The sequence below is a fragment of the Colletes latitarsis genome, chromosome 4, assembly GCF_051014445.1.
Source record: "Colletes latitarsis isolate SP2378_abdomen chromosome 4, iyColLati1, whole genome shotgun sequence".
NCBI classification, from domain to species: domain Eukaryota; kingdom Metazoa; phylum Arthropoda; class Insecta; order Hymenoptera; family Colletidae; genus Colletes; species Colletes latitarsis.
In genome coordinates this window covers 41,723,077-41,748,124 of record NC_135137.1, presented here as the reverse complement: position 1 = coordinate 41,748,124, position 25,048 = coordinate 41,723,077, and the positions used below count along the sequence as shown (strand labels likewise).

The window sequence follows — 25,048 nt, the reverse complement described above, 5'->3', positions numbered from 1 at the left end:
TTGACTCTTTTGTAGTTTTACATTTCTGTAATGCATTTTACTTGAACTTTTATACTTGTAATACACGTTTTATTTTGTGTTACATGAAACTTCTGTTCTGTTTTAATAATTACTTTAACATTCCTTTTCCTTTTAAATATTCTAAAACAGTCGAATAAGAATCCATATGATACCCATTTTTACTCGGTCAAGGTACTTTACTGATATGCCATTTTCCTAAGACCTAACGTAGACCCTGGGGACGTAACAGACATGTGCTTTCGTGTTTTACATAGTTAAAAGTTGCGTTTAGTGTTAAAAAATAAACGTAGTCTTATCACACGCCTCATCAACGTGACATTTTCATAATTTAAAGAAAATACGTAACAATGGGATTATACAATTTCAAGAAAATAGCGGTTGTCCCCACCGCGAAGGTTAGTCGATATGCTTTCAATTTTTTGTTTATAATAAATATATATGCATTTGTAAATTGACACGCCTACGTTCTTTGTTTAGGAATTTATCGATATAATCTTGTCAAAGACCCAACGTAAAACTCCAACTGTTATTCACAAGAATTACAAAATCACAAGGATACGTGCTTTCTACTTGCGTAAAGTGAAATACACACAGCAAAATTTCCATGATAGGTTATCACGAATAATACAAGAGTTTCCTAAGTTGAACGACATTCATCCATTTTATGCTGATCTAATGAATGTTTTGTATGATAAGGATCATTACAAATTAGCTCTTGGTCAGATAAATATAGCAAGACATTTAATTGACAAGTGAGTATGTCAAAGTATTATTTTATGTTGCTGTATTTTAACAAACCATTCTTGTATCTTGTCATAATAGTGTAGCAAAAGATTATGTACGATTGATGAAGTATGGAGATTCTTTGTATCGGTGTAAACAACTGAAAAAGGCTGCTTTGGGTCGTATGGCCACAATTATGAAAAGGCAAGTTGCAAATCTTGCATATCTGGAGCAAGTTCGCCAACATTTGGCTCGTTTGCCTAGCATAGATCCTTACACACGTACCATTATAATATGTGGTTTTCCAAATGTTGGTAAAAGCAGCTTCATGAATAAGGTGAGCAGAACATTATCTTTTATTGATTATGTGTATGAAGTTTTGGAAGGAGCATGTATAACACCTTTCTTTTGTTATAGATTACTCGTGCAGATGTTGAAGTTCAACCATATGCATTTACAACAAAGTCATTATATGTTGGTCACATGGATTATAAATATTTAAGATGGCAAGTAGTCGACACACCCGGAATTTTAGATCATCCTCTAGAAGAGAGAAATGTCATAGAAATGCAGGCGATAACAGCGCTCGCACATTTACGAGCGGCTGTACTTTATTTTTGCGATGTATCCGAGCAATGTGGCCATAATCTGGAAGAACAAGTACATATCTGTTGTTTATATAAATTCATTGTTTACTGTAATGCTCGTTAATTTTAGCATAATACAAATTGAGAGGGATACTTTCAGGTAAAATTATTTGAATCTATCAAACCTCTGTTTGTCAATAAACCTTTAACGGTTGTGGCAAACAAGGTAGACGTGTTACGCGTAGAGGAACTTTCTCCCGAAAAAAAACAAATTTTAAAGTCATTGGAGGAGAAAGATATCCCTATATTAGAAATGAGTACAATCACAGATTTCGGAGTAATGGACGTTAAAATACAGGCGTGCGAACGTCTGTTGAGTTTCCGTGTTGATCAGAAGTTACGAACGAAGAAGGTATGCCAACCAAGTGGTTTTTCTATATTGTTTTAGAATATTAACATTTAAACGATATATTCATATTTGTATGTTTATAATTACAGGTAGAAGGACTACTTAATCGTTTACACGTTGCACAACCAGTACCGAGGGACGAGAAAATTCGTACCCCATGTATCCCGGAAAGTGTTTTGAAGAAGAGACTCGCAGCTGAAGAACAGGCAAAGAGAAAACGAAAACTAGAACGTGAAATAGAGGAAGAAATGGGAGACGATTACGTGCTTGATTTGAAGAAGAATTATGACATTGAGGGGGATCAAAAATATGACATCATTCCAGAAATTTGGGAGGGACATAATATTGCTGATTATATCGATGTAGATATATTTGAGGTTCGTATTTTACATAATTTTTAACTTCGACCGTGCAGTATTGCGTTCAAATTCAGTTCCGATTACTCACCGTTTTCTTCGATTATTTTTAAAGAAATTGAATCAACTCGAAAGAGAAGAAATGCTTCGAGAGGAAGCTGGCATGTACGATTACAAAGTACCCGAATTATCCGACACGATGCGAGAGATCGTGCAATTAGCGAAACAGATTCGAGAAAAGAAAGCAATCATGAAGGACGAAGCACGGGTTCAAAAGGCTTCTACGAAACCTGTGATGCCCCGTACAGCTACGGCTAAGGTACGAGATAGGTCAGTGTCGAAACTGAAGGAACAAATGGAAGATCTTGGCATCGATATGGAAGAAACTGAAAACGTGAGTAGCACGTACAAATATTCGTAAGAAAGCAACGTGGATAATTTGTATTTGAAATTTGCACGTTGTACTGTGATTTTTTTGCGACAGGCACACTTTACCAAAACGAAAGGACGTTCGAGATCGTTGTCGCAGCCTGCTAGGAAACGTATGCGTTTCGAATCTGTGTCTCAATCAAGAGCTCGAAGTAGTTCAAGACCAGCTCGCGACGATATGGGTATTAAAGATGGCGTGATGAAAACTAAACTGAAGAACATAGCACACAAGGCTTTGAAGAAGAAGATCGCGAGGAAAGGCATGAAAGGAGAAGCGGATCGATTCATCGGTACAAAAATGCCGAAACACTTGTTCTCAGGAAAGAGGGGCGTCGGCAAAACGGACAGAAGATAATGGATATTTATATGCTGTTACTTTGTCGAAGATTTACATCGAGTTCTCATCAAGATTCGTTTCTCGCTTGTCACGCGAATAAATTGAAGTTTGCTATAAATCGTTTTACCTCGCAGTTAAAAAACACGATTAGTTCATAGTTAAAGTCATGTATGATATCGCGACAGTATGAATGAATTGTCTCCGATTGCATAATAACTCGGTCGTTGGGGTGACCTTCGCCCTCGAACGGGGTAAGCAACATCGCACGTTCAGCGAAAGTTTATTGCTGTCGTACGGAGATAACCCCTTCACTATAATATTCCAAGAGTCTGCCTTGTTCGTGGATTTATATTCCTTACCATGTAGTAACCGATATCGATGCTCGTTGTGTTGCGTTGTGCAATGTCCATCGTCTCGTATCGTCGTTATACAAAAACGTTCGAAACGAATTCGAAATAAATGAAGAGGTTCTTTATTTAAAATCATGTGGTCGAGATATAGTTACGGTTCTGTTATATAAATAACGAATAAATTTTTATTTTGTCGTTACATCATCGATGGTTGATTAGAAAGTACAAGTAACGTGAGATGTTACGATGCCCATTGTGCGTAGTCAAAATTAGCTTCGCGAACGATAGTTCGATACAGAAACGCATGTTCCTTCTGTTTAATGACAAGTTCAATGGAATTTCGATTACGAATTATCGTATGCTTACATGCCACGCAACGTAGAAGGAAGAAGAGTGTTTCTAAGTTTCTTTTCTTATCGAGTTTAACGGTTGCGATAAATGTATGGTGTGTAGGTAAGAGCGTTCGAGAACTTCTCGACGCAAACAAACTCAAAAGGTTTATAATTTCGATCGAGTCCTCGATGCAATGTCGATTGCGTGAATCACGAATGACAAATTTAAATCGATTGATACAAGTGTTTTTTCATCGACACTGCGAAAAGAAAGAAAATAAAATAAAAGAAATACGATCTCAGGAATTCGCTATATAATTCTATTAGGAACTAACGTAACTTCGGGCAGAAGAAAACTACGAAGCGGCGGTTTCGCGTATAGATAGGATCGAATTTATCTTCTGCGTTCGACACTCGACACGCGATACGCGCAGGAATCTCATATTCTAACCCAAAATGATCGAAATAAATTAAAACGATACAGCGGCGCGATGTTTGTAATGTCGTTTCTTTTGCGTGCGATTTGATCTTCCTGGTTAAGGAAACCGAGCACGATCGGGTTGGTAACATTAGGGTCGCTGCGCTGCGTGTGCGCGTGCGAGTGGACATTATCAATTTTTTTTTTAACAAGAATCTTGTCGCGGCTTTTGTCGGTAGGTTCATAAGTTCCGCGTTGTTGGCGGAACGATCCCATCCGCGATGATTCGCTTAACCAGGTCGCGTATGTACAAGGGTAATTAAAAAAAACATTTAACGATACGAAATACGATTATTTACGAGCAATAACGTCAAGCAGATATCTTAGTATCACAGTCAATGCAAGACCCACAAATAGGGGTCCTGAGTCTTCGGTGATGCCCTCGGATCAAGTTAATCGTCGATCATCGGTACGAGAAATACGGTTCTCCGTCGTTAGCTTCGACAACGCGTTTTTCGTCTATCGAACGATCATTTTTAGCGAAACGAAACGTTCGGAAGAGTACTCGCATCTAAACGAAACGTAAAAGGAAAGGAAGTTTACGAGACGTATGAGAGGGACGCGCACGATCGCTGTATTACGAAAAACGACGGAGAGGTGGCACCACCGAACGCTATTCGGACGATTCTTTGGTGAGTCCTCGGTGACGATAATCCGTCCATTCCTTTTTCGTTTCTCTATTCTGTCTCACGTGTAGCTTGCTATTGCGCCTTTTTGTGTATTCACACACGTATGTACGCACCACACGTTCGTACGTTCAATCACTCCGTCCGAAAAGGAAGACGGAAGTCGTTCAGGAACAAGCGCACTCGAGTACTTGGATATTCTTCCAATAAGAAACTTTTAGCTGCGTGGAATTGTTCTCGTCGTAGTAAACGATCATCAACTGATCGAGTTTACTCGGCGCGCAGCAAGGCTTCGGTACCTTTTTCCTGTCTTCTTTCCACAACAGACTTTGCAGGAGGGCGTGATGATGGGCCGGATTGTACCTGGGCGGACAACGACCCTTGCAGTATCCAGCATCGAAAGTTCTCGGGTAAACGATGAACTCGAATCCCTTGAGCTCTTTGAACATCACGGTAAGCTCGTGCCTACAACACTTTTTACTCTCCCCTTTACATTTAGTTCTGCGTCCTTTGTGCAGAGACATCAGTTCCTCGGGAGTGGATCGCTTCGTTCTTCCACTGGACTCGTAGGAAGTTCGTTCGGTGAAGACGTTAAGTACCGGCGAGGTAAAGTCCCGCAGCACCGGCTCGCCGTCATGAAGAAATTCTAGCTCGAGGCCGAGATTGTCGAGTCCGGCCTCGAGCCACGAGGAAACGGCCATGGTCGAATCGAATTCAAGCCATCTCGAATCCCACGAATGCTGTGGTTCGATTCTTTTTCGAACGATCAAGTTCGTCGAACGGAAGGTCCTCAGATAGAGCAAAACCTCCACGTCGGTTCGCTCGTTGTAATGACCGTGCAGCAGCAGTCGCAGCGTGGCGTGATCTACCGATACGTTGTCATCCGTCTCAGGAATTTCCACGGGGAAGAATAAACGATGACGATACTGCCCTCCTCCTTCATCCGTCTCGTAGATTCGACTCGATCCATTTCCAGGATGCGCTGCAACAAACAGGAACGTGTAAGTGAATACGATATTACGTAAACGAAAACTTGGCCAACGACCTTGAATGGTCTTTGGCGATCTCTCTTTTGATTCTTACTACTCGCCACCATCATCATACAGTCGCTCGCGAAAGTCATCGTACTTTATGAAAGGGCTGTTCTCATTTCTTACATCGTTTGCAAGTTACAGTAGTTCGTAAATTAATATAATAGTATAATCATTGTCGATCACGTAACCTCAACGCGACAGAGATTCATCGAAACAGAGAGACGCAACGAATAAGGGAAATACGTATTTATTTAAACGCAAACATCATATGCTACAAAGAATACCAATTTGTTGATAAAGGCTTTGTTAAACAGTTATTAACGTTTAAAGTTCCGACCGTACTGAATTTCTTTCTCGAAAATGCGCAAGATTTCGGGGGTATGTCTATTCACCAAAAATGATTGTAATTGACCCCCGCAACCGAAAATAATTTTTCCAGAACGATTTGAAATTTTTGAATTTAATTGTTAATAACTTTTTAACGAAGCCTCCATCAACAAATTGGTATTCTTGATTTTCGTCTTATTTTGGCTTCTAGAATCCTCTATTAAAATTTTTCCCAGGGGTGGCCGAACACCCTGTATATGGTCTTAGAATTATATGTACCGATTGATGGACAGAGCACTCTGCTGTCTCCATCTATAAATTCTACCTTAAGACAGACTATCAAAATGGCGTCATTAAGGAGGCTATGGTATATCGTTCATCTATCACAGTAAATATATTTTCTCTTTTCGATTATTATATACTGGTATAGTTATAACGAGTGTAAAATATAAATCCACAACGTCGACGGCCAGCCAACGCCACGTATCCGGTAAAAGCGACGAGAACGGCCACTCTCGTCCGTTCTATTTACATTGACCAATTAGTAGAATTATCAAACTCCGGGGTAATTCGTTAATAAACGTAGGCGCGCGTCACGAGACTTTTTTCCCCCAACTATGACGAACCGTGTCTACACGGATGACCGCAGAGTTCGTAGAGCGGATAGGGTGTTTCGATTCTTACAAAATGACGAGAAAAAATCGGTTTATTTAAAAAAATGCATTACAAAAGCTAGCGCAAGTTAATTCGTAACGGAGAACCTGTAAATCTCGACACAGTTCTGGGAACGAGTATCGAGCGACAAAGACCTTTCGATTTCACCTGTGCGTACGGATTCGAGTTTGTCATCGAAGCGAAACTCGTCCAGAGTCGCGTCGAGTCCGCTTTCCGGCTATCGAGCGGAAACTTCTCTCGCGATAACTCGACGCGACTCGATTTGTACTCTCTGTTCGTCTTGCCTCTCCGTGCTCAGTCGCGACTCGTTGCAACCGCGTTATTATGAAATAGAAATTCCGACCGCGATCGGAATGCCGAACGACGAGTTCTCGAATGCAATAAGAACGAATCCCCCGAGGAAGCACCGCGAAGCAGTTCGACTTCCTTTTGTACGTAGACCACGGTGCGTCCCCGCTCTCGCGACTCGCCTCGACCAGCATCGCGCCGTTTCTTCCTCGAGATTCTCGATCGGCTAGGCTCGACCGGCGACCGCGACACGCAGTCGCTGGTTCCGCGAGTCGATTCCGCGAAAATCGACCCCGAGGATATCGCGAAATACCTTTCGATAAAATAATGACCCCGCGAGCGCGAGCGTATTTTCGGCGCCGATTTCGCGCAAGGTAATCTATAATTGGTACGCGGTGGCCGCGAATAAACGAGCTATTCGGATATCGCGCGCGATTCGACGTTCGAATTCCCGTTCGATGACGGGCTACCGGGACAGATGGCCGGAGGCAGCGAACTTTTACGCCGAATTATCGAAATGCCACGAATTCTCCACAGATTTCACGCCGGGTTATTTTGCGATCGCTGGTCAATCGCCAAACACGATTGTTTCTTCGATACGCGGATAACGCCACCGCCGCGGAATCCACGATCCGCGATCCTATTCTCGGGACGCGTAACGGAGAAACAAACGAATCTTTCGGGAACAGGGGCGCGCAACTTAACAGTTCCAAGTTTTTTCGAATCGTTTCGAATCTTGGAAAAGCAAATTTCGCTTCGTTTCTCCTTAGTTTAAAAATAAAATTGAAAAATTAGAAGGCTACGATCGATGATACAAAGTACTATAGCTAATAGAGATTCTTGTTTTATTCGGATTCTGTAATACAATGGCAAGCAAACGGAAAGTGAAAGAGATTGCACACCGTGCGTGTAACGTATTTATAAATAAATACGTGGTCTATGCTCTTCGAGGGTTAACGTCAATTTGTAAATTGGGGGTAAAAAAGTAAAAAAGTAAACGAAGCGCGTTCTGGAACGTTTCGTCACCGACTAATTGCTCGAGAGACGCGACACCCGAGAAAAGGGGTCGCGACTTCCCCTCCCTCCCTCGCTTGTCGGCGGGGTGAATCGTTCCTTATCGTCCGAACAAACGATTCGGCGTGTAGAACGAGCGTAAAAGTGTTTTCACGCGACCCGAGCGAGGATTTGGAAAACTATTTTCTACAGGTCCGGTTAACGGCGTCGAAAGTCGACGGGGAGGAGATAACGTTCGAAGGCGGACCGTTAGGATATCGCGCGACGAACAAGAATTCCGATAACTTTCTCGACAAGTCTCGTCGTATTTTTACATTTCCGAAGAGATTTATTCCGTACGACGGAATGCTGTAACGCGAGGTGTCTCGTTACACCAGTGATTCTTAACCCGCTTGCATCGCGGCCAAGTACGAAAAGTATGCGTTACGTAATTTTTTTTTATTCTATGCGAGCATCAAATGTTTCAGAAACTATAAAAAGTTTAATATTTTCAGCGACGCGTAAAAGCCAGGAAACAAGGATCTTCCCCATCGTGTATCCTAAAATTTTACACATGTTATACAACTTTGTTTCTTCTCACGAGCCCACGAAGACTAAGAATATTCTCCCAGATTCTGTCGTGAGGATGAAAAGGTTAAGAACCACTGTGTTACATGATGTTTTATGACCGGTACCAAGCGTGTCGACGATACGCAACGCGACGCTAATCCATGGGTGTCGTCTTACGGAGCGTTTAGGATTTGGTCGTCTGGCAGGTTCGCTAAAACTGGCCCGTTGTTCTGGACAGGAAAACGAATAATAAAAAAACACGAGAGAGTGCGCATATCTTGGTCTCGTTTGTTATTCGATTAAAACTGTGCCCATTTCTGTTGAAAGGACGCGTTCCTCGAACCCAGCGTGTATCAAATAAGCGTTTCGAGTGTGCTCCGCAATTACGACTGTGTACATTTAGTCTTAAGAAGATTTAATCCTAACGCAACCAAACTAGCGCCACAATGCAATCTCCAGTTGACCCCCTTCGTTTAGACAAGACCATTTTAACACGTTCGTTGTCTACGCAGCTTTTTGAGGCTATTCCATTTTACCAGCTCTCGTTTTCAGAATTTAGGACGGGATTTCTTCTTTCTTCGTTTGGACCAGACGTTGCATCGACTATTTTTAAGGGTAAGGATTATACGTTCCAATTACCGAGTCAAGAGTTTCTTCGATTATTTGCGTAATTACGTGTTTTCTAACAGTAACTTAATCTCGTAGCTTCCTTCGTGGGATTCGAAGTAGGAGAGCACGGGAAATTGTTCTGTCGGTTCGCGAATAGGCAGAGCGCGGTGCCCGGTAATTGGAGGCGCAGGACGAAAATTACGAAAGAAAGAAGAAATTCATTCGGCCGAGAGCAAAGCCGTTAGGAGCTCGGTCAAGGGTGCTCGAAGCCACTTCTGCCCTTTTCCACGCAGTCGACCGTCACGTACCGCCTCGACCCTTCCTTCCAATACTGTTCTTCTACGCGTGTACGAAACGTGTCGAGCCGTGCTCCATCGCTCGAGGATTTGGACTCTGAAAGTGCCACTCGTCTAACTAGTTTCACGCTTTCCAGCCTCTCTCTTGGCTCTCTTTCAGACGGGATCGCGCGCGCGCGCGACTACGAACCGACTCGCAGGGAAGAATTTAAGGGCTCTTTTGGACGACATCGCGCCAACTACCGCGTCTGTCCTTTTTCTCTCGCTTTGGTTCCTTTAATCACTCGCTCGGACACTTTTCAACGCCTCGCCTACGTTGCGTTCGAAGATCCGACCAAGAAACTCGGAGTTTGTTCCGAGATACACACAAATACTCACGGTTGGACATTGGTACGGTCCCAGCCAGGAGTATGCGAGAGCTAAACGAAACAAAGTGCCAGACAGAAAGAATTACAGCGAGTAACCGCAGTATTCCGACACTTGGCAATTCTCACTTTATAATTTTGTGTAAAAGGGATCAATTATCAAATAATTAAAGCGTAGATTAACGCGCGATCCCGTCTGAAAGAGGGCTAATCTCGCGTCGTCGAGAAGGAGAAAAAATGGCCGGCGATCGGTCGAATTTAACGAGACGCTTACTTGATACACGTGCCACGGTCGTCGATTTTCTTTGAATGGGTCGGCCATCCGTGGTGGACTGGCGGAAACTCGACGGTTAGATGTTTACGCGGGTCGTAATTATAGCGAACGAGCGTATGTATATTTTTTCAGAAAGGCGGCCACGGTATCGCGCGTTTCCGAGGATCGTTCGTTCTCTCTCGAAAGTGGTGTATGTAACAGCGTATCGATAGAAAGATGACGGTGGAGGTATTAGATACGTTCCAAAATGCAGTTTCTTTACCCGTGGCGTGGAACACGTGCAGCTTCTTCGTGCTTCTGGAACTCCGTTCGTCGAACGACAGCTGCACTTTCTTCAGGTACTCTCTGTGCGCTCTCTCGTACTCGGCTTGGCTCACGTTAGCCTGAAAACAGAATGCTCCGATCATTTTTCGCGTAACTGGCACTTCGTATAATGTTAAGAAAAGGAAAGGATCGAAACATTGACGATAATTTTAATAAAAGTAAATTTTAAAACTTCTAGAAACTTCGTAAAACTCATCGGCAACATTGCCAATTAGTCGACCACTGGGACTGTACAGTTGTGGTAAATTGTATTTATAGCCTACGTTCTTACCACGGTGTACGTCAACCTTATAGCGAGATTAAATTATCTATAACGACAAAATTTTAATTTTATTAATTCTTCAAACGAGTAAAAGATACCAACGATAGCTCCGACGAAGATTTTGTCTTATCTCCCAATGTTTTCTAATTAAGAATAATGTATTAAAATATATAAGATTGTATTTGCCACTTTACGATTATCAGTCTTCTAACGTTATTTATCTATTTTTAGAATATATAAAAGCCAACACATTCGATGAGGGTGACGCTAACATAAGTACACATCGTGGGGATTTCCAACCCCTACTGCGGATGACGCAATGGTTCGTTACAAGTTTCCCAGGTATCTAATATCTTTACCCTTCATTAAACCTTTACGTCCATTTTGATCCATAGAAACAGTTCATTTTAAAATCCCAATACAGAACAATAAGATTTACGTGAACTCGTAAAAGTAAATTTACAGAAACCTTACACTAGGGTCAAAATGGACCCACCGCAATCCAAGGATCGACACATAATTTTGCTAAAACATTCGGGCTTAAGAGCCCAAGCAAAAAATGTTCCCAACCGGGAGTCGAGGCTAAGGCCGTCCCTGCCACCCGGTTAAAAAGATTCGGTTTATCGCGGACGAATCGCTGGCGTGAACTTTCGGTTCGCTTAATTGAATGTTGGTCGCGTATCGCCTTGCGAACGCGATAATTGCCTCGCGGGCGTGACATCGAAATTATCTAATTTTCTGGGGTCGCGACGCAGCCGGGCGATTTCAGTTCGCCGCCGCTCCACTCGACGCAAACGACCCTCTTCGCGCCTTTTTCCACTCTGTTCTCCATTTTGTTACGGCCGTGCTTCGCCCACGAGCCTCGTTTTCCGGCGTCGTCTTGCGCTACCTTTTCCCATTGTGCCTACGCGCTTTATTTCGCCGGATCAACCCGGAGCCCTTTTCCTTCTCGAGCATCCTCGGTGATTTTCGAGTCGCCGGCACTCGACACCGCTGCCCTCTCGAGCGTCGCGAGTGCCTCGCGAGCTTCCAACGAGTGAGAAAGTCCAGACGCGCCTAGACGCTTTCGTAAAATTAACTCGTCTACGTCTCAGCCCGCTTTACTCCGTTTTCAACGACAACCGCTCCCGCTGCGAGCCTCGTACGTGTTTTCGAACACGTCGCGGCCCACGCGGTTTCGGTCTTTGATTCGCGCTTCGCCGACTACAGGTACGAAACAAATATACAACGGCCAACGGGTGCGTTTCAACATTTGGATTTATGATTTTTAAGCGCGTAAATACTATTTATTTTTTTGTAGGGCGTTTGTACGATTGTACCTTGAATCGAGACACGCAATTGTGGAGGTTTCTTACTGACAGTCGTGCTCGACATGCTTGAAATTCACCGAGCAGTCGGTCTGCTATTACAGCGAAGTGCAAAAACGAGATATCTCGTGACCCGGTTTCGAGTTGGTCTTCCTATGCTCAACCCTTTCCGAGGCAATTGTTTTCCTACCGACAAGCCTCTCAGACCCAATTAAACTCTGAACGAGATCCTGTATTATTGTTATTTGTTATCGTTCGATTTAGGTATTTTGATGACCTACAATACGGTCACGTTAGGAAGTTATGCAAATCCATAAATGAATGCAGAGATCTCTTGAATGAAAACGGGGAGCGCTGAAAAAGGTCAACAGATCTAATAACGGCGTTAGCCGACCTACCGTAGCGATCGATACAGTTTCGCATGTCAAAGGCAGTATAGTGATGGTTTAAGTAGAATAAATCGTTATATCTGAACGATCTGGAAAGAACATTGAATGTAAATAGTTCAAGGGTGCTTGGACCGGTAATAATGTCAATTAAACTCGTATAATCGCGTTTGTAAGGATAAAGGGATGCTAAGTTTAGATATAACGTAATGAAATCTGTCGCGTTTCGACTCATTCATCACTTTTAGCCCATTCTAGCAGTATTTACAAAGTAAATGTTCTGACAATGTTACCTACTCGTTCGTTACATTGTGCAGTATAAGCAAAGTAGTCAAAATAATGGTCGAATGCAACGGTAAAAGTGCTCAAATACTGAAGAACTAGGGCAGTTTTGCTGTATTTCGTCAAGACCATAACAAACCATTAAAAGAAATAAATGAAGAGAGATAAAAACACCTGACACGCTTCGTAGAGAATCTTGAATTCGGACAATCTAACCCTCCTCTCATCGTCACCAGAGTCGTTAAAGAACGGGTGTCGAAGACCCACCCAGACACTAGTTTGCGTAGAGAAGTATCCTCTTGGGTCATTCTTACAAAGTCTAACACAATAACAGAAGATTCTGTGCTTTTCTCGAGCCGCAATTTAAAGAGAAAAACACCTGACACAGTTCCTGGAGGGTCTTGAACTCGGAGTAACAAAGGAACGGGTACGGGAAATTCGTCAGACTCTCGCTAGAATCGCGTCTGCTGGCATAAGGAAGTTCCCTCTTGGGATCCATTTGCTGCTGGAGTCTGATGCGACTCTTCCAGCGATAGGACCCGGACGGAAGAGCCACAGACGAAGCTTACAAGGGTGGTGGGGGCGGGCAAGCATTTTGGCGAGGGAGTGACTCGGTGTGGAGATGCACGCGGACGCCTCCGCAGTGTCGCGATCGTAGTCATTTAACTGGTCGTGCTCTTTAAAGTCAGTTAGACGGTCCGAACGAGTTCCGGTTGGCCGGGACAGTGGCCCCGCAATGCGTCGTGTTCGCGCTAATTTCTTTTTCTCCGTTTCGAGTACGTTAGTTCGGTGCTTCCGTTGGTCGTAAGCACACTGGTCAAGTTTGCAATAACGATCCAGTCGAATCAAATCAATTAATTGTGCGAAGAATAAGATTTGTAAGATTCTAAGCTACTTAATTAGAGAGTAAAATTAGAGACACCACCATCGAATTATCAAATATTTTTTTAAACTGGCGTAGCAGTCAGCGTGTTAACCGTGATTCTGGTTAAAGACGACGCTACTTAGATTTAGTGGCTGGATTTAGATATTTTATCGTTGCGAATTCTCACTAATATTTCTTCGCGAAATTCTTCGAAGCAGCGAAAATTTGTTGATACAATCCACAGGTCGATAACCTGTGGCTCATTCGCGAAATTATTCCTACTCTTGATTCGAGTTGAATTATTTTGGTCTCTGACAGCTTAAACAAATGCATATTTTGGTTAACAGAAGATACACAATTAAAACCTATCGTAAGACCAGGTGGAACACTATAGAGGCCACGATTAGGTGATTTACGAGAACAAGGAACTCAATTCAATAAGCATTGACCGAAATAACATTAGATCGTACGTGGAACGATCCGAACGACGAACATATTAAAATTGTTGGCATTTTATTCACAACGTTAGAACCTATGAAGAGTTACGATAGAAAATTGAAAAATATTAGGAGATGAAAAATATTAACACTACTCGTGAGCAACAGTACACAGAAACTTCAAAGGTGTTTCGATCGCCTGTTGCCAGAATCCGTGGTCTGGTCAGAATCGTTCGTAAAGCTGTACGTTAGAATGACGAACGAAATCGAAAACGGGTCGCGCGTATCGTTTTGTCGAGCTCGAACGGTACTCGAGGTGTTGTTTTAATCCCAGCCGTTTCCGGGTTGAGAAAGCACAGCTCCGTCGTAATCCGTGCCGCGAAAATAAATTTGCGGTGTTCGCGTTTCGCTCAGGGATTCACGATTCGCGAAATCACCAACGGAAGTCGGCGGTTTTCGCTCGATCCTCCGGAGCAGGGAAAACGATCCAGATCCACGACGATCTCGAGGACCATCAGAATCGAAGCTCCTTCGAGTTTCGCGCGACGCTCGAACCTTTCAGAGAATCGATTGGGTCAATTTATTAGATTAATGTTTAATGAAATGTTGAATTTCAGGAAGAAAAATCTACCCTTCTACTCCAAAATGTAAGATTTTTTGAAAGACTGCACAAACAACACAGGTTATGATAATGCATTTTTGGGATTCTATAAATCTCGAATTTTTTCTTCTAGATCAGTATCGACTCCTTTCTTCGACTTCCAGCGGTCGTTGACTTCACGAATTCACGAATGATACAAAGACTCCGCGTGTTTACGTCGTTTGGAGCAGAACTGTTTCGTCGAGGGTTTCTTAAAAATATTTATTCTCCGCCAGAAGCTTTGAACTTTTTGGCCCGAAAATCCCCTCGTCGGAGGTAGGAACGAATGAGGGTTGGTCCGGAAGCGGCGAAACGAAACAAGATCGAAGATCATGGGAGTCGAAGCACGTGTTTTTTCTTCCTATATACGTGTGGTCCGATTTTGCGATGTAGCGAGTGTTTTTAAGCATTATACCACGTGGTTCGCAGATCCACGAAAAGATTATCATCAATTATTCTCGCTCATACATTCACTTTGAATTGTCACTAATAATTTGACCAAGAGTGTTGTGAAAGTTGACTTACTCCAATTCTGGTGAAGCCAGGTTCGTCAGTAACTAATATGGATAAAAGATGTCGGTAGACAACCAAACACGAACGTTAACTTTCAGAGGAAAATCATCTTCGTTAAGTGGCTGCACTTTCTAAATACTGTAATAATAAAACAGTTGTGCAAAACTCTCTAGACCGTCGTGTGTCCGAGTTTCTTCGAGCATCGACGCCATCAATTTCTTCAACGTGATTTAGGATTCTGATACTAGTACGTCTATCGCCGTCTGACACTCGTTTTTTAAACAAACCTGTGCTGAGAGGCGTTCGTGTATTCTCTGAAACGTTCTCTTGTCTGGCAGAAGTCTATTGGGGAAACGATTCGCAGACAGACGTCTTGCTTCGATTGAATTACATACCATCAAATGCGTGTCTGCCATTTCCTAGTTTCAATTCACTTGCTCGTTACTTCTTCTAATGCTCAACAAATTAATTATCAAGTTGAACTTCTACAGAGTATAAACTAGACAAGGAATTATCGAGCGTTGTATAGAAATACCACGGTAGAATCAGTTGTACTAGCTGAATCTGCATTGAGAAATTACCGGGGTACAAAAGTAACTATAACCTGGAAAGAAAGTTAAATAGAACACGTACTTGTATCGAACTTTTCTCATTGTTTCTATGGTCTCTGTAGCAAAAGTATCTATAATCTTTCCTATATTTTCAGCTTCGAAAATTGCCTTAACACGTTGAACGCCATATTGGTTCTTGGGGACCAGCAGTATCAAATTTAAGAAAAATCTGAACATTAGAAGGAAAAGGTGAGTAATCGATTAAAATGCGTGCCAGTTGATTAGCACATTCTTGCACTGCGAATAACACGCATACCTAAGCAAGGCGATCCCGTGCGTACATCGAATGAAAACCGTCGACAGTAGTTATGTAACGTCATGTTGGTCTGTGGGTTTTTAAAAATGTATTTAAAAAACGCTAGACGGAACCTAATTATCTTGTGCAATAATTGTGTCTGTGCAGTATGGTTGTCTAAAGACCACCGAATCTAAAAATATCGCCTATAAGATACCTATTGATCCGTTCACGCTGAGGTAACGTCCACTGCGTTCCCAGCGATGTTTCTACCAGCGCAATCAATTGGAAATCTCAACGCGTGTGTGCTCGTCGCGACGAAGACCTTTCGCGACAGTCGTTCGCAGCGAAAGGTATTCCCTGTCTTCCGAGAAAAAATCGCGGTTCCCGTGAGAAATCGGACGTCCAGAGTCACGATTCGACGATTATTTCCAAGAGAAAGCTCGCGATGGGGAACGGCGCGCCAATCGAGAACACGCGCGTAAAAGAAAAAGGGACCGATCACTTGTGAAAAGAAAATTTATTTTAACTTTTAAACTACTTAGGGGGTCGTGGCTAGAAATAGGCGACGCGAGTTGGGCAAATTCAAGTTGATTTTTATAAGAACCTACTTTTTCCTAAAAAAATAAGATAGTAATCACAGCTATTTTGTGCTTGATTCGACCGCAAAGTGGCCTCGAGCGGTCGGTTCTCGAGTTCTCGCGCCAATGAGGAATTCCTCCGGTCATTTGCGAGCTGCTGGCACCCCGCTGTCAATGGCGTTACCGACTTGGCACCCTTCAGTTTCTCCGATGTCTCTATATTTCTACCGGCGAGCATACACCCATTGCGTTCCCGCGTTTCGCAGCGCTCGAACTAGAGGCGAAGGTTACGCGAAGAATGCGACCCGACTTCGCCGCTGGTACCTATGTAAATGGGTTGCGAAAGATCTTTCTTCGAGCCGTAGCGTGGGAGGCAAGGGAACGTGCGTCGTTGCGCGATGGTTTCCCCAAGGACATCCGCATTCGCGAGAACGTCACACGTCAAATACCGTCGGCACGTATAAAATTCTCGTTGAAGACGGCTAGACAAAAATGACATACGAACCATATCGTACGAGACAATTGTGCGTCACTCTTGACGCACGAAACAACGAGATGATTAAAGAGTATTGGATGACGCTCGGTAGCTGGGCTACAGACTCAAGATACAGCGATCGAATCGACTTGAAAGATCTCCCGCCAGTTCCCCTATTATGTGGAACTCTTCCACCTCTTACTGCCTCGATCAGACAGCTTGGATCCTCAGGGTACGACATCGCTCAATGAAAGTAGCCACGACACCGAGAGAGCAACCACTCTCGTTCTTGGAATATCTTCACAAGTCGATTCTTTCACTCGCCATTTATAATAATATTCCTTGCATCCTCGTGTGCCTTTGGTTCACAATCTTAATATAGAAAGTTGTTTCAATCGATGAATCCCCAAAAGCGAGTGTTAGCTCATCGACTGAAATTCAAATTCCTATAACTCAGAAATAGTTTGTAACGAAAGTTTCCGTGTACGAGGAAATATATGAAGATACTGTCTTTGATATTTGTATATTTGCTTAACAATAAAACTATGCAGAGCTAATATTGGAGTATTTATAAAATGTTCGATTTACAGGTTCGAAAAATAAGGAGTCTTCGTGCGAAACGTCCGGCCATCGAAGCGTTAAGACTGGTCTAGAATATCATGAACCGTTAATAGTTCGATCGAATGAATATCACGAGTTGCTGTAAGTAGATTTTATTGGTTATTCAAACTTTTGCCCAGTGTGGGCGCGCGTTCGCGAAAGCAATACGAGAAAGACGTCTTCCCTTCGGCATTAGAGGCGACCGCGTTCGTAGTCTTACGACGCGCTCTCACGTTTCTCGGCGACGTCCTCGAGTTTGGAGGACGGCTGGGAATCGACTTTCGTTATCGCGTACACAGGCGTGTTACGACGACGCTGACGGCAATAGCTGCCGTGACAACAGGTGTTGCCCACCCCCGCTCCGTTCCCTCTTTCCTGCTCTCGAAGATCCGGAACGGAACCGAATCCCGCCTCCGGTAGCCGTCATCGACCGAATCGGTCGGTTGCAGGGATCACGAAACAAATTCCGATTTCACCGATCGCCTGGGAATTTCCGGATGACGGACCATCGACGTAACGTTCCGAATTTAGATTGGCCAGCGTCGTTTCTCTCCCCCGTTCCCGCGACTACGACTTTCGAATGCATTCGAGCGATCGACGAAACGATAAAGGAACGTGTACCTCGTGTCCTGACGCGGAGAAACACTTGTCTACGGATGTACTGATCGAAGAACGATGGCACTCTCAAATTTATCGATTTCACGACGTTTTAAAACAGAAGCGTAGAAGCAAAAGTATTTCTTCTCGCGGCAAAATCTATTCCTCGTTAAAATTTGTTGAGCAACGGTTTGTTGCGTCTGTGGGAAAACCATCGTACAACAAACGAGCACAATTACCGTTGCACCTCGTCGTGACGATTGGACGTACGATGAATCGTCGGATCTACGGTCCCCGTTATACCAGTCGCAGACTTGACGATTTATCGTGCGACAAATCGTACAACTGTCGTTGTTATGACTGTTCGTACAATAATTGTAAAGTGTGCGGGGCTGTTATGGCAGCTTGTACGACGTGGTCATGTAGGACGGCGGTACAAGATTGCCATAAAATTTGGTGTACTACAGGGTCGACGAACGACAGGTTGGAACGAATGTCGCTGTACGGCGGACAGTTGGAAAGATTCTCTGTACGATTTCAGCCTTGGGGCAGAAGCGTAGAAGCGAAAGTACTTCTTTTTATAGGGACCATAAACGTAACGTACGTCGAGTTCCAACGACAGTTGTATAGTAGTGCCGCATTGCCATTCAACATAACCGCGTACGTACGACAGGTTGCACAGGTTCAATTTTACAACTTACATCGTTTACACGGTCGTATTAACGACTCTGCAAATTACTGCATAGAGAATCATTACATCTGCGGCTCCTAACATTAGTAACGCGCATATAGACGGTAATGACAGACTCGTTGTTCAATTATGCCATTCTTGATCGTTTGAAAAATTTTAATAAAAAGTAACGCACTTGACTATAAAAAGAAATAGCAACGCTGTGGCACCTGTGATTCCCCGCAAGATAATGGTAATTCTTGCAACGATGTTATCGATGAAATATTCTTGCGAAGAATATAAAAAGAAGAGTTCCCTATTCAAGAGGCCAACACCTGCAGCCTATAACTTTAAAGTCTCCTTTTTAAAAGTCGCAGCCTTCTGTTTCGTACCCTGCTGGTTTCAACGTCTCTGTTTCGAGATTGAAGTGGATAGAATCTTTCCGTATGATCGATGAACGATCGCGTATCGTCCAATCTGCTATCCATCAAACCTTATACTGCATCATCTACACGATCCCTATAGGCTTCGAGTATTGTGCAGAAATAATTTATTAAATCTATCGAAATACTTTGTTGTTAGGAATTTGTCGTTCATAAATCGTATTATTAACATAACTTGTGCTTTCAGAGTTGAAAAACTATGTTAGAGAAGGTTCAACACAGATTTTGCGTCATCCAAATATGGCGGTGAACGCGTTAAATTACTGGGGGGACGACAACATTGTTTTTGCACCTGGGCGGCAAAGAACAGAGGAATGGTCCCCGCTAATGAGAGTTGATCCCACAGCTGCTCGAAGAAGCTGTCGTCGCGAAATCCTCGAAGGAAAGTCGCGAAATAGAAAGGAACAGGGGAAAGGTTGGCGACTCGGTGAAAAAAGGATTCGAAATGGGCCGCGGGGTTCACGGCGGTTGCGAGTCGGCGTCCGTAAACAGGCGGCGAGACGAAGACGAGGTACGTGGGTGGTCCGGGTTGCCCCACTTTCGCTGAACGCATGCACGAGCACGTGCGTCGATCCTTCTACTATGCAGAACCGGCTGTCCACGTGCGTGCGCCGAACGCAACCTACCGAGAGTCTCTTCTCTTAGCGATCGCTTCTCTCCTCTCTGTTTTCCTTACCACCTGAACGCGGAGGACGCGTCCTTTTGCACAGGTGCGCGAGGATACCGTCGTTGCACGACGCGAGAGGATTAAGCGACCGGATCGAATCGAACCGTACCAGACCGGATCGACTAGTTTTCTTTTACGGGGGCGGCTTCGTCATTGGAAGCTTCGAGGGGAACCTCGATCTTACAGAATCCGCGTACGAGACGATTTATCACGCGGCGTACGACTCTCACGACGCGGTGCAAATTATAATTATATCGAGTCGTCGCAAGATAAATGTCCCGATCATCGACACCTATTTTTACCAATGTTTGTTTGAAGAACGTCTCGAAGGAAACTGTTGTATTCGAATAATTCATCCGGACAATTAATATTCATTAGTCGTAGCGCTCGTCTGTAACGAACGAAAGTTTATTCGGACAAAAGTGTGTCAGTACGTACAGTCATCTAATGAAGAGACAGCCGAGAAACGACAAGGGCAAAAGTCTTTATTAATTCTATTTCTGATGGGAATTGCAAATGAATATCAAACTTGATCGATCAATCATATAGTTTGACAGTCGCGTTTCTCAATAAGTTTCACACGCGTCGTAATCCTCGCATACGATGGATTGCTAGAATAGAATTCATTTTTGATGTCGATACATTCATAGAATCTAAACGTTGTCTCGTTGCTGCGTCAGGGTATAATGACTAGAATCGTTGAAATTACTTCGAACCTAAAACTAGAACCTTGCTTTCACCCACGCCTACGAAATTAACACTACGGTTTTTGTCAAGGAACGTGCGTGTCTAAACACAATTTTTTACGAATTTCGCGGTGTCGTAAATTCCGCTACGTGTTGTCGCGATGGGGTACGAATCGGTCGCCTCGGTGAAATTGATGACGCGAGGCTGATTCAAACATGCGAATAAACGTTGGCACCTCACGTGTAATCGTAAAATATACTGTGGCAATAACTGGTTACAACGGATAAATATACAAATGTTTTCCACGGAACTTGTATGTTTTCGTACGAGTTGTTTAGTATCTTGGTTGAAAGTTGCTCAAGTTGCCATATCCGAATGCAACAGAATAACTGCAAAAAATTAGTAGGACTGGTATCCGGTTATTGACACAAGGGTTGAAGGAAACTAATGGACTTTTGAAATAGGATGAATCATTTTCTATTTATTCGTGCTTCTAGGATGACTTTCGTACAATGGATAGGGAGTTGGAGATTGTGTATGTAGTTTCTTTCGTGCGGTGTGATAAAAAGTGGTATTGTTGTTATTACCGTAGGATAAATTGTTACGTTTGTGAGTGGTACAAAAGGAGCCATCGGGAGTGGTGAACGGCGAAACGGTGGCGTGCGGTTGCGGAGGAGAACGGTCGGCCGGCGCGAGACCACGGACCTCTCCTGTCGCGTTCCTCCTTTCTTTCCTTTCTTCCACTTCTTTCTTTTCGTTCCTTTCATCCTTCTGCCGCTTCGTCACCTCGCCCCGAGCCAACGTCGTCGCCACAGACGCCAACCATTTCGCCGCATCACCGATCCTCTCTCCTCCGCCGCCTGTCTATCGGCAAGTACATCTTCGTTGTTTTCTTTCTCTCTCTTCTCCTCGTTTCTCTCACAACATCTTCCTCCCTTCTGCTAGCACCTTTCGCCTGGTACGCTCCCGTTAACGGGGCCCCTGGACTTTTTGCCGACGAGCGTGTCGGCGCCGGCGGCGCCGACGACTCGCAATCCTCTAGTCTACACCGGAGAAGACTTCCAATCCTTTCGATCGTCGACGAAAAACGAAAAGGCGACACGAAAATACGAGGACAATCAAGGAACATCTCCGCGATCGACGAACAAAAGTAGAACACGAGGGAGGGACTCACGATCCATACGCAGTCCAAGTTTATGGGGGATTCACCTCCAGGTTGAACCACTTGGGCGTTACTGATAGTCTACTCTCGTAAGGTCTAAAGAAAAATTATAGTCAACGCGTTAAATCATATAGTACATACCAATTGTCTCCTAATACGCGGGGTCCACTTTAGCGATCGATCGAGACACTAAAATAACGACAAATGTTCATGTAAATATGTGTCCTACTCGACCTTCTTTCCAAGGTAGAGCCACTTTTGTACTCCGATAATTTATAATCACAAACCGAGTTAGTATAACTGATTCTATTGTACTGTTTGCACACAGTGATCGATAGCTCCTTGATATTTCTCAACCTTGTTGGCTATTCTGTTCTATAAGTTAGCCTAAATCGTTCTCCTACCAAGAGCACTTGATATTTTCATAACCCGTTGAGATGTGAAAAAATAACTCAAATCAGGAAATAGCAGGAATATATGTAATGAGCACGTAGAATGCGATAGCGAGTACTAGTGAAAAAATTCTATGTCGCGTTCAGCTCGACGTAGGACCGGAAAGGGTTAACGAAGATAATCTGTCTCGCGAAATGAACTTTTGCAATTGGTTCCTGCAGACGTCTATCGTCGATCAATATTTTCTATCTCCCGTGTTATTCACCGACGAAATTGCATTCACCGGAGATGGACTAATTTTTCTCATAATATGTGCTCATCAGTGGGCCGAATAAACAACCTATTTTTCGATCAAGTCACCAACAACAATTTAGTGCGAACGTATAGACGAGGATAGTCGACGATAATGTAATTAGACCTGTTTTCCTCGATGGGAGATTGATAGGTCGTTCTTATGTCAACATCTTGAATAAGCAATTGCATAAGTTATTGAAAGAAGTTCCATTGGATGTTGTAGGTTGCCTCTTATTTATGCATGACGGTGCATCGTCCCATTTCAGTCAACAAGCCAAACACTTGAACGAATCATTTTGTAATAGGTAAATAGGTCCTGTAGGACTCGTTACTCGATTCACTGATTTAGATAGATTTTTTATTTTTGGTACCACTCAAAATAGTTTGAAATACTTTGACAACGTATAGAGGAAGACTGTCAATAAAATATTATGCTTCGACTATTTGAAACGTTTTCCGAACATACACACTCCGTGTTATACGCGAGATGCCTATACGTCGAAAACGGTAAAAGTGCAAGTTGTCTGGCATCCAGACACCGTCCGTGAGGGGTTAAACGAGAGTAAAACACGAACTGGGGGACTCACCCTGGAGGGGTCGGGTATCCTCTTCAAGCCAAGACCTCGCGCGATGCTTCTTCTGATGATCTCCAGCTCGCTGTCGTCGAGGACGGTTCTCGTCGGTCGCTGGTCCTCTTCTCGGAAAGCGTCCTCGAAAGCGTCCTCGTAGACGTCCTCGAGACCGGTCGAGCGGTCGAGGTCGTGCCGGGGACCGGTTAGCGGATCCGTTCGCGACGGCATCGGCACGCCCGACACTGGCGCGCAAACCGCGACGATCGCCATCGCTGTCAGTGCGATGGACCACCCGCGTCCCCGTCGATCGCACGCTAATTTTCGCGAACGACGCGAATCGCCAGAGAACGGACGATGATCCCGTCGTGGCAGCGCATTCCCGGCCACGTGAAACGCGTCGAGCAGCCCGTCGACGGCTGCCGTCTCGACGGATGATCGAGTCCCAGGATTATCGAGCGATCGACGATCCCGACCGTGATCGACCCGCCCGATCGCCCACGCCCTTTCGTTGTTCACTGTCGTTCGATCGTCCCTGGATCTGTCTCTGGGATCACCAACGATCGACGGTCCACACACGCGAACGCGTTCCTCCGGAACGATCCCGTCGATAGGAACCGCAACGAAAGCGCGGCCAGAACTGGCGCCGCCTGGCCCGTACGAGCACCCCGATGCCTCCTGTTCCACGTTATCACGGGTCACGCGTCGACGACTCGTTGCCAGCTTTCCCATAGCCGGCTCGTGATGCAAGTTTCTGCCCGACCCGGCGGGATGTCTCCTGCCAGGGAGCACTACCTCGTCGTTTAGCCTCTTCCTGGATTCTGTTTCCTTTCGCCTAGCTCGCTTCTTCTTCTTCTTCTTTCCCTCTTCCACGGTGCGCGCCTCTTCTTCCCTTCTCTAACCTCGTGGATCGTTGAACGCCGCGGGAAGTCGCGCGTGCTGCTGGACCCGCGCGGATCCAGCCTCTCGCTGGACTCAACTGGATCCTTTCGCGCACTTGCACTCTAGATTTTTGCTTGTTCCTTTTTTAAATCTCTTGGTTCGAAGATCACTACCAGTCTCTCCGACTTGGAATTTTTATTAGACGGTTCCCTCCCACTGTGGCACTCTGTGGTTTTAACCGAGAGCTCAGAAACCCCTTTCGCGAACACTAGACGTGTAATCGCGATCGATCGTCCACAATCGGTTCGGTTTCTTCTTTCTGCGCGACGGTAACGGAGCGCACGAGCACGACGTCGACGACGACGATGACGACGACGCGGACACGGACGGGACGAAGGATGGTGAGGAGAAAGAGGAACACGGGGAAGAGAGTGCCGAGGCGGTCATCTTAAAACGCGAACCGATCGAGGATCCTCGCTCGCGGACGATTTTCAGTAATCCTGTCACGGCGATAATTTGCGTGAAATGTTTTGTGCGTTTTTTTTTCTCTTTCCTTTAAATTGCTTTTCTTTCTTTTTCTCGCCGTGACTTGACGCCAGTCGCGGAAAGAACGACGCTGGAAAAAGTGTTCGGGGACGGGACGTGATGACGCGACCCGCTCCGTTCGAGTGCCGCGCGCCGACTGTCGAATACCGTGGTAACGCGCGCTCGCGTATATATCCCGCTGACTATTCCCCTACTACTACTACTACTACTGCTCCCAGGATTAAGTTCAATACGTACTCACGAATATCAATCAATTCAATAGGGTAAATGTACCAGCAATCGACACGTTAAGGAAAATGTAAGACTATGTATATCGTGCTCACAAACTTTCTAATTCGGGGGAAATCGTTTACCCTGAACATATCAACGTTTCTGGAACCCCTATTTAACGTTCTGTTGTATAGCGTTGCACAGTGGCAGATCTAGAAAAGCTCAAAGGGGAGATATTTTAAAAACTACTTTTTATATATTATATGTAGCAGACCCCACACAAACTTTACGTGACCCCTATTTCAATTCTTCGAGTATATTGAGACTGATA

The 25,048-nt window shown here is 44.3% G+C and overlaps 2 protein-coding genes and 1 long non-coding RNA gene across 3 annotated transcripts in view; 2 read left to right on the top strand and 1 right to left on the bottom strand.

Annotated features, from left to right (window-relative positions):
- Nucleotides 1-2: 2 nt before the first annotated feature.
- Non1 (nucleolar GTP-binding protein 1) lies at nt 3-3,030 on the top strand. Its single transcript, XM_076764186.1, has 8 exons — nt 3-416; nt 499-773; nt 844-1,081; nt 1,162-1,404; nt 1,492-1,743; nt 1,830-2,117; nt 2,212-2,490; nt 2,581-3,030. The coding sequence occupies exons 1-8, from the start codon at nt 369-371 to the stop codon at nt 2,878-2,880; spliced, it is 1,923 nt and encodes a 640-aa protein (XP_076620301.1). The 5' UTR covers nt 3-368; the 3' UTR covers nt 2,881-3,030.
- Nucleotides 3,031-3,641: 611 nt separating this feature from the next.
- On the bottom strand, nt 3,642-24,624 carry Mav (TGF-beta domain-containing family member maverick). Its single transcript, XM_076764197.1, has 3 exons — nt 23,098-24,624; nt 10,342-10,462; nt 3,642-5,630 (listed from the first exon to the last, which is right to left on the bottom strand). Exons 1-3 carry the CDS (start codon nt 23,809-23,811, stop codon nt 4,816-4,818), a joined length of 1,650 nt encoding a protein of 549 aa, XP_076620312.1. The 5' UTR covers nt 23,812-24,624; the 3' UTR covers nt 3,642-4,815.
- LOC143341326 (uncharacterized) overlaps nt 4,364-25,048 on the top strand; it is a 28,384-nt gene continuing 7,699 nt past the window's right edge. Inside the window, exons 1-6 of the long non-coding RNA XR_013079582.1 lie at nt 4,364-4,431; nt 4,503-5,101; nt 5,167-5,649; nt 10,897-11,007; nt 15,802-15,895; nt 17,588-17,699. This is a non-coding gene — a long non-coding RNA (uncharacterized LOC143341326). The remainder of the gene's footprint in view (nt 4,432-4,502; nt 5,102-5,166; nt 5,650-10,896; nt 11,008-15,801; nt 15,896-17,587; nt 17,700-25,048) is intronic.

Excerpts from the sequence above, each read along its gene's own strand:
- Non1 (XM_076764186.1), top strand. The coding sequence starts at position 369 with ATGGGATTATACAATTTCAAGAAAATAGCGGTTGTCCCCACCGCGAAG. Across the intron at positions 1,405-1,491 it reads GCCATAATCTGGAAGAACAA|GTAAAATTATTTGAATCTAT; the intron begins GTACATATCTGT and ends GGATACTTTCAG. Across the intron at positions 1,744-1,829 it reads AGAAGTTACGAACGAAGAAG|GTAGAAGGACTACTTAATCG; the intron begins GTATGCCAACCA and ends TTATAATTACAG.
- Mav (XM_076764197.1), bottom strand. The coding sequence starts at position 23,811 with ATGGGAAAGCTGGCAACGAGTCGTCGACGCGTGACCCGTGATAACGTG. Across the intron at positions 10,463-23,097 it reads GGATACCCGACCCCTCCAGG|GCTAACGTGAGCCAAGCCGA; the intron begins GTGAGTCCCCCA and ends TTCTGTTTTCAG. Across the intron at positions 5,631-10,341 it reads GCACGTGTTCCACGCCACGG|CGCATCCTGGAAATGGATCG; the intron begins GTAAAGAAACTG and ends TGTTTGTTGCAG.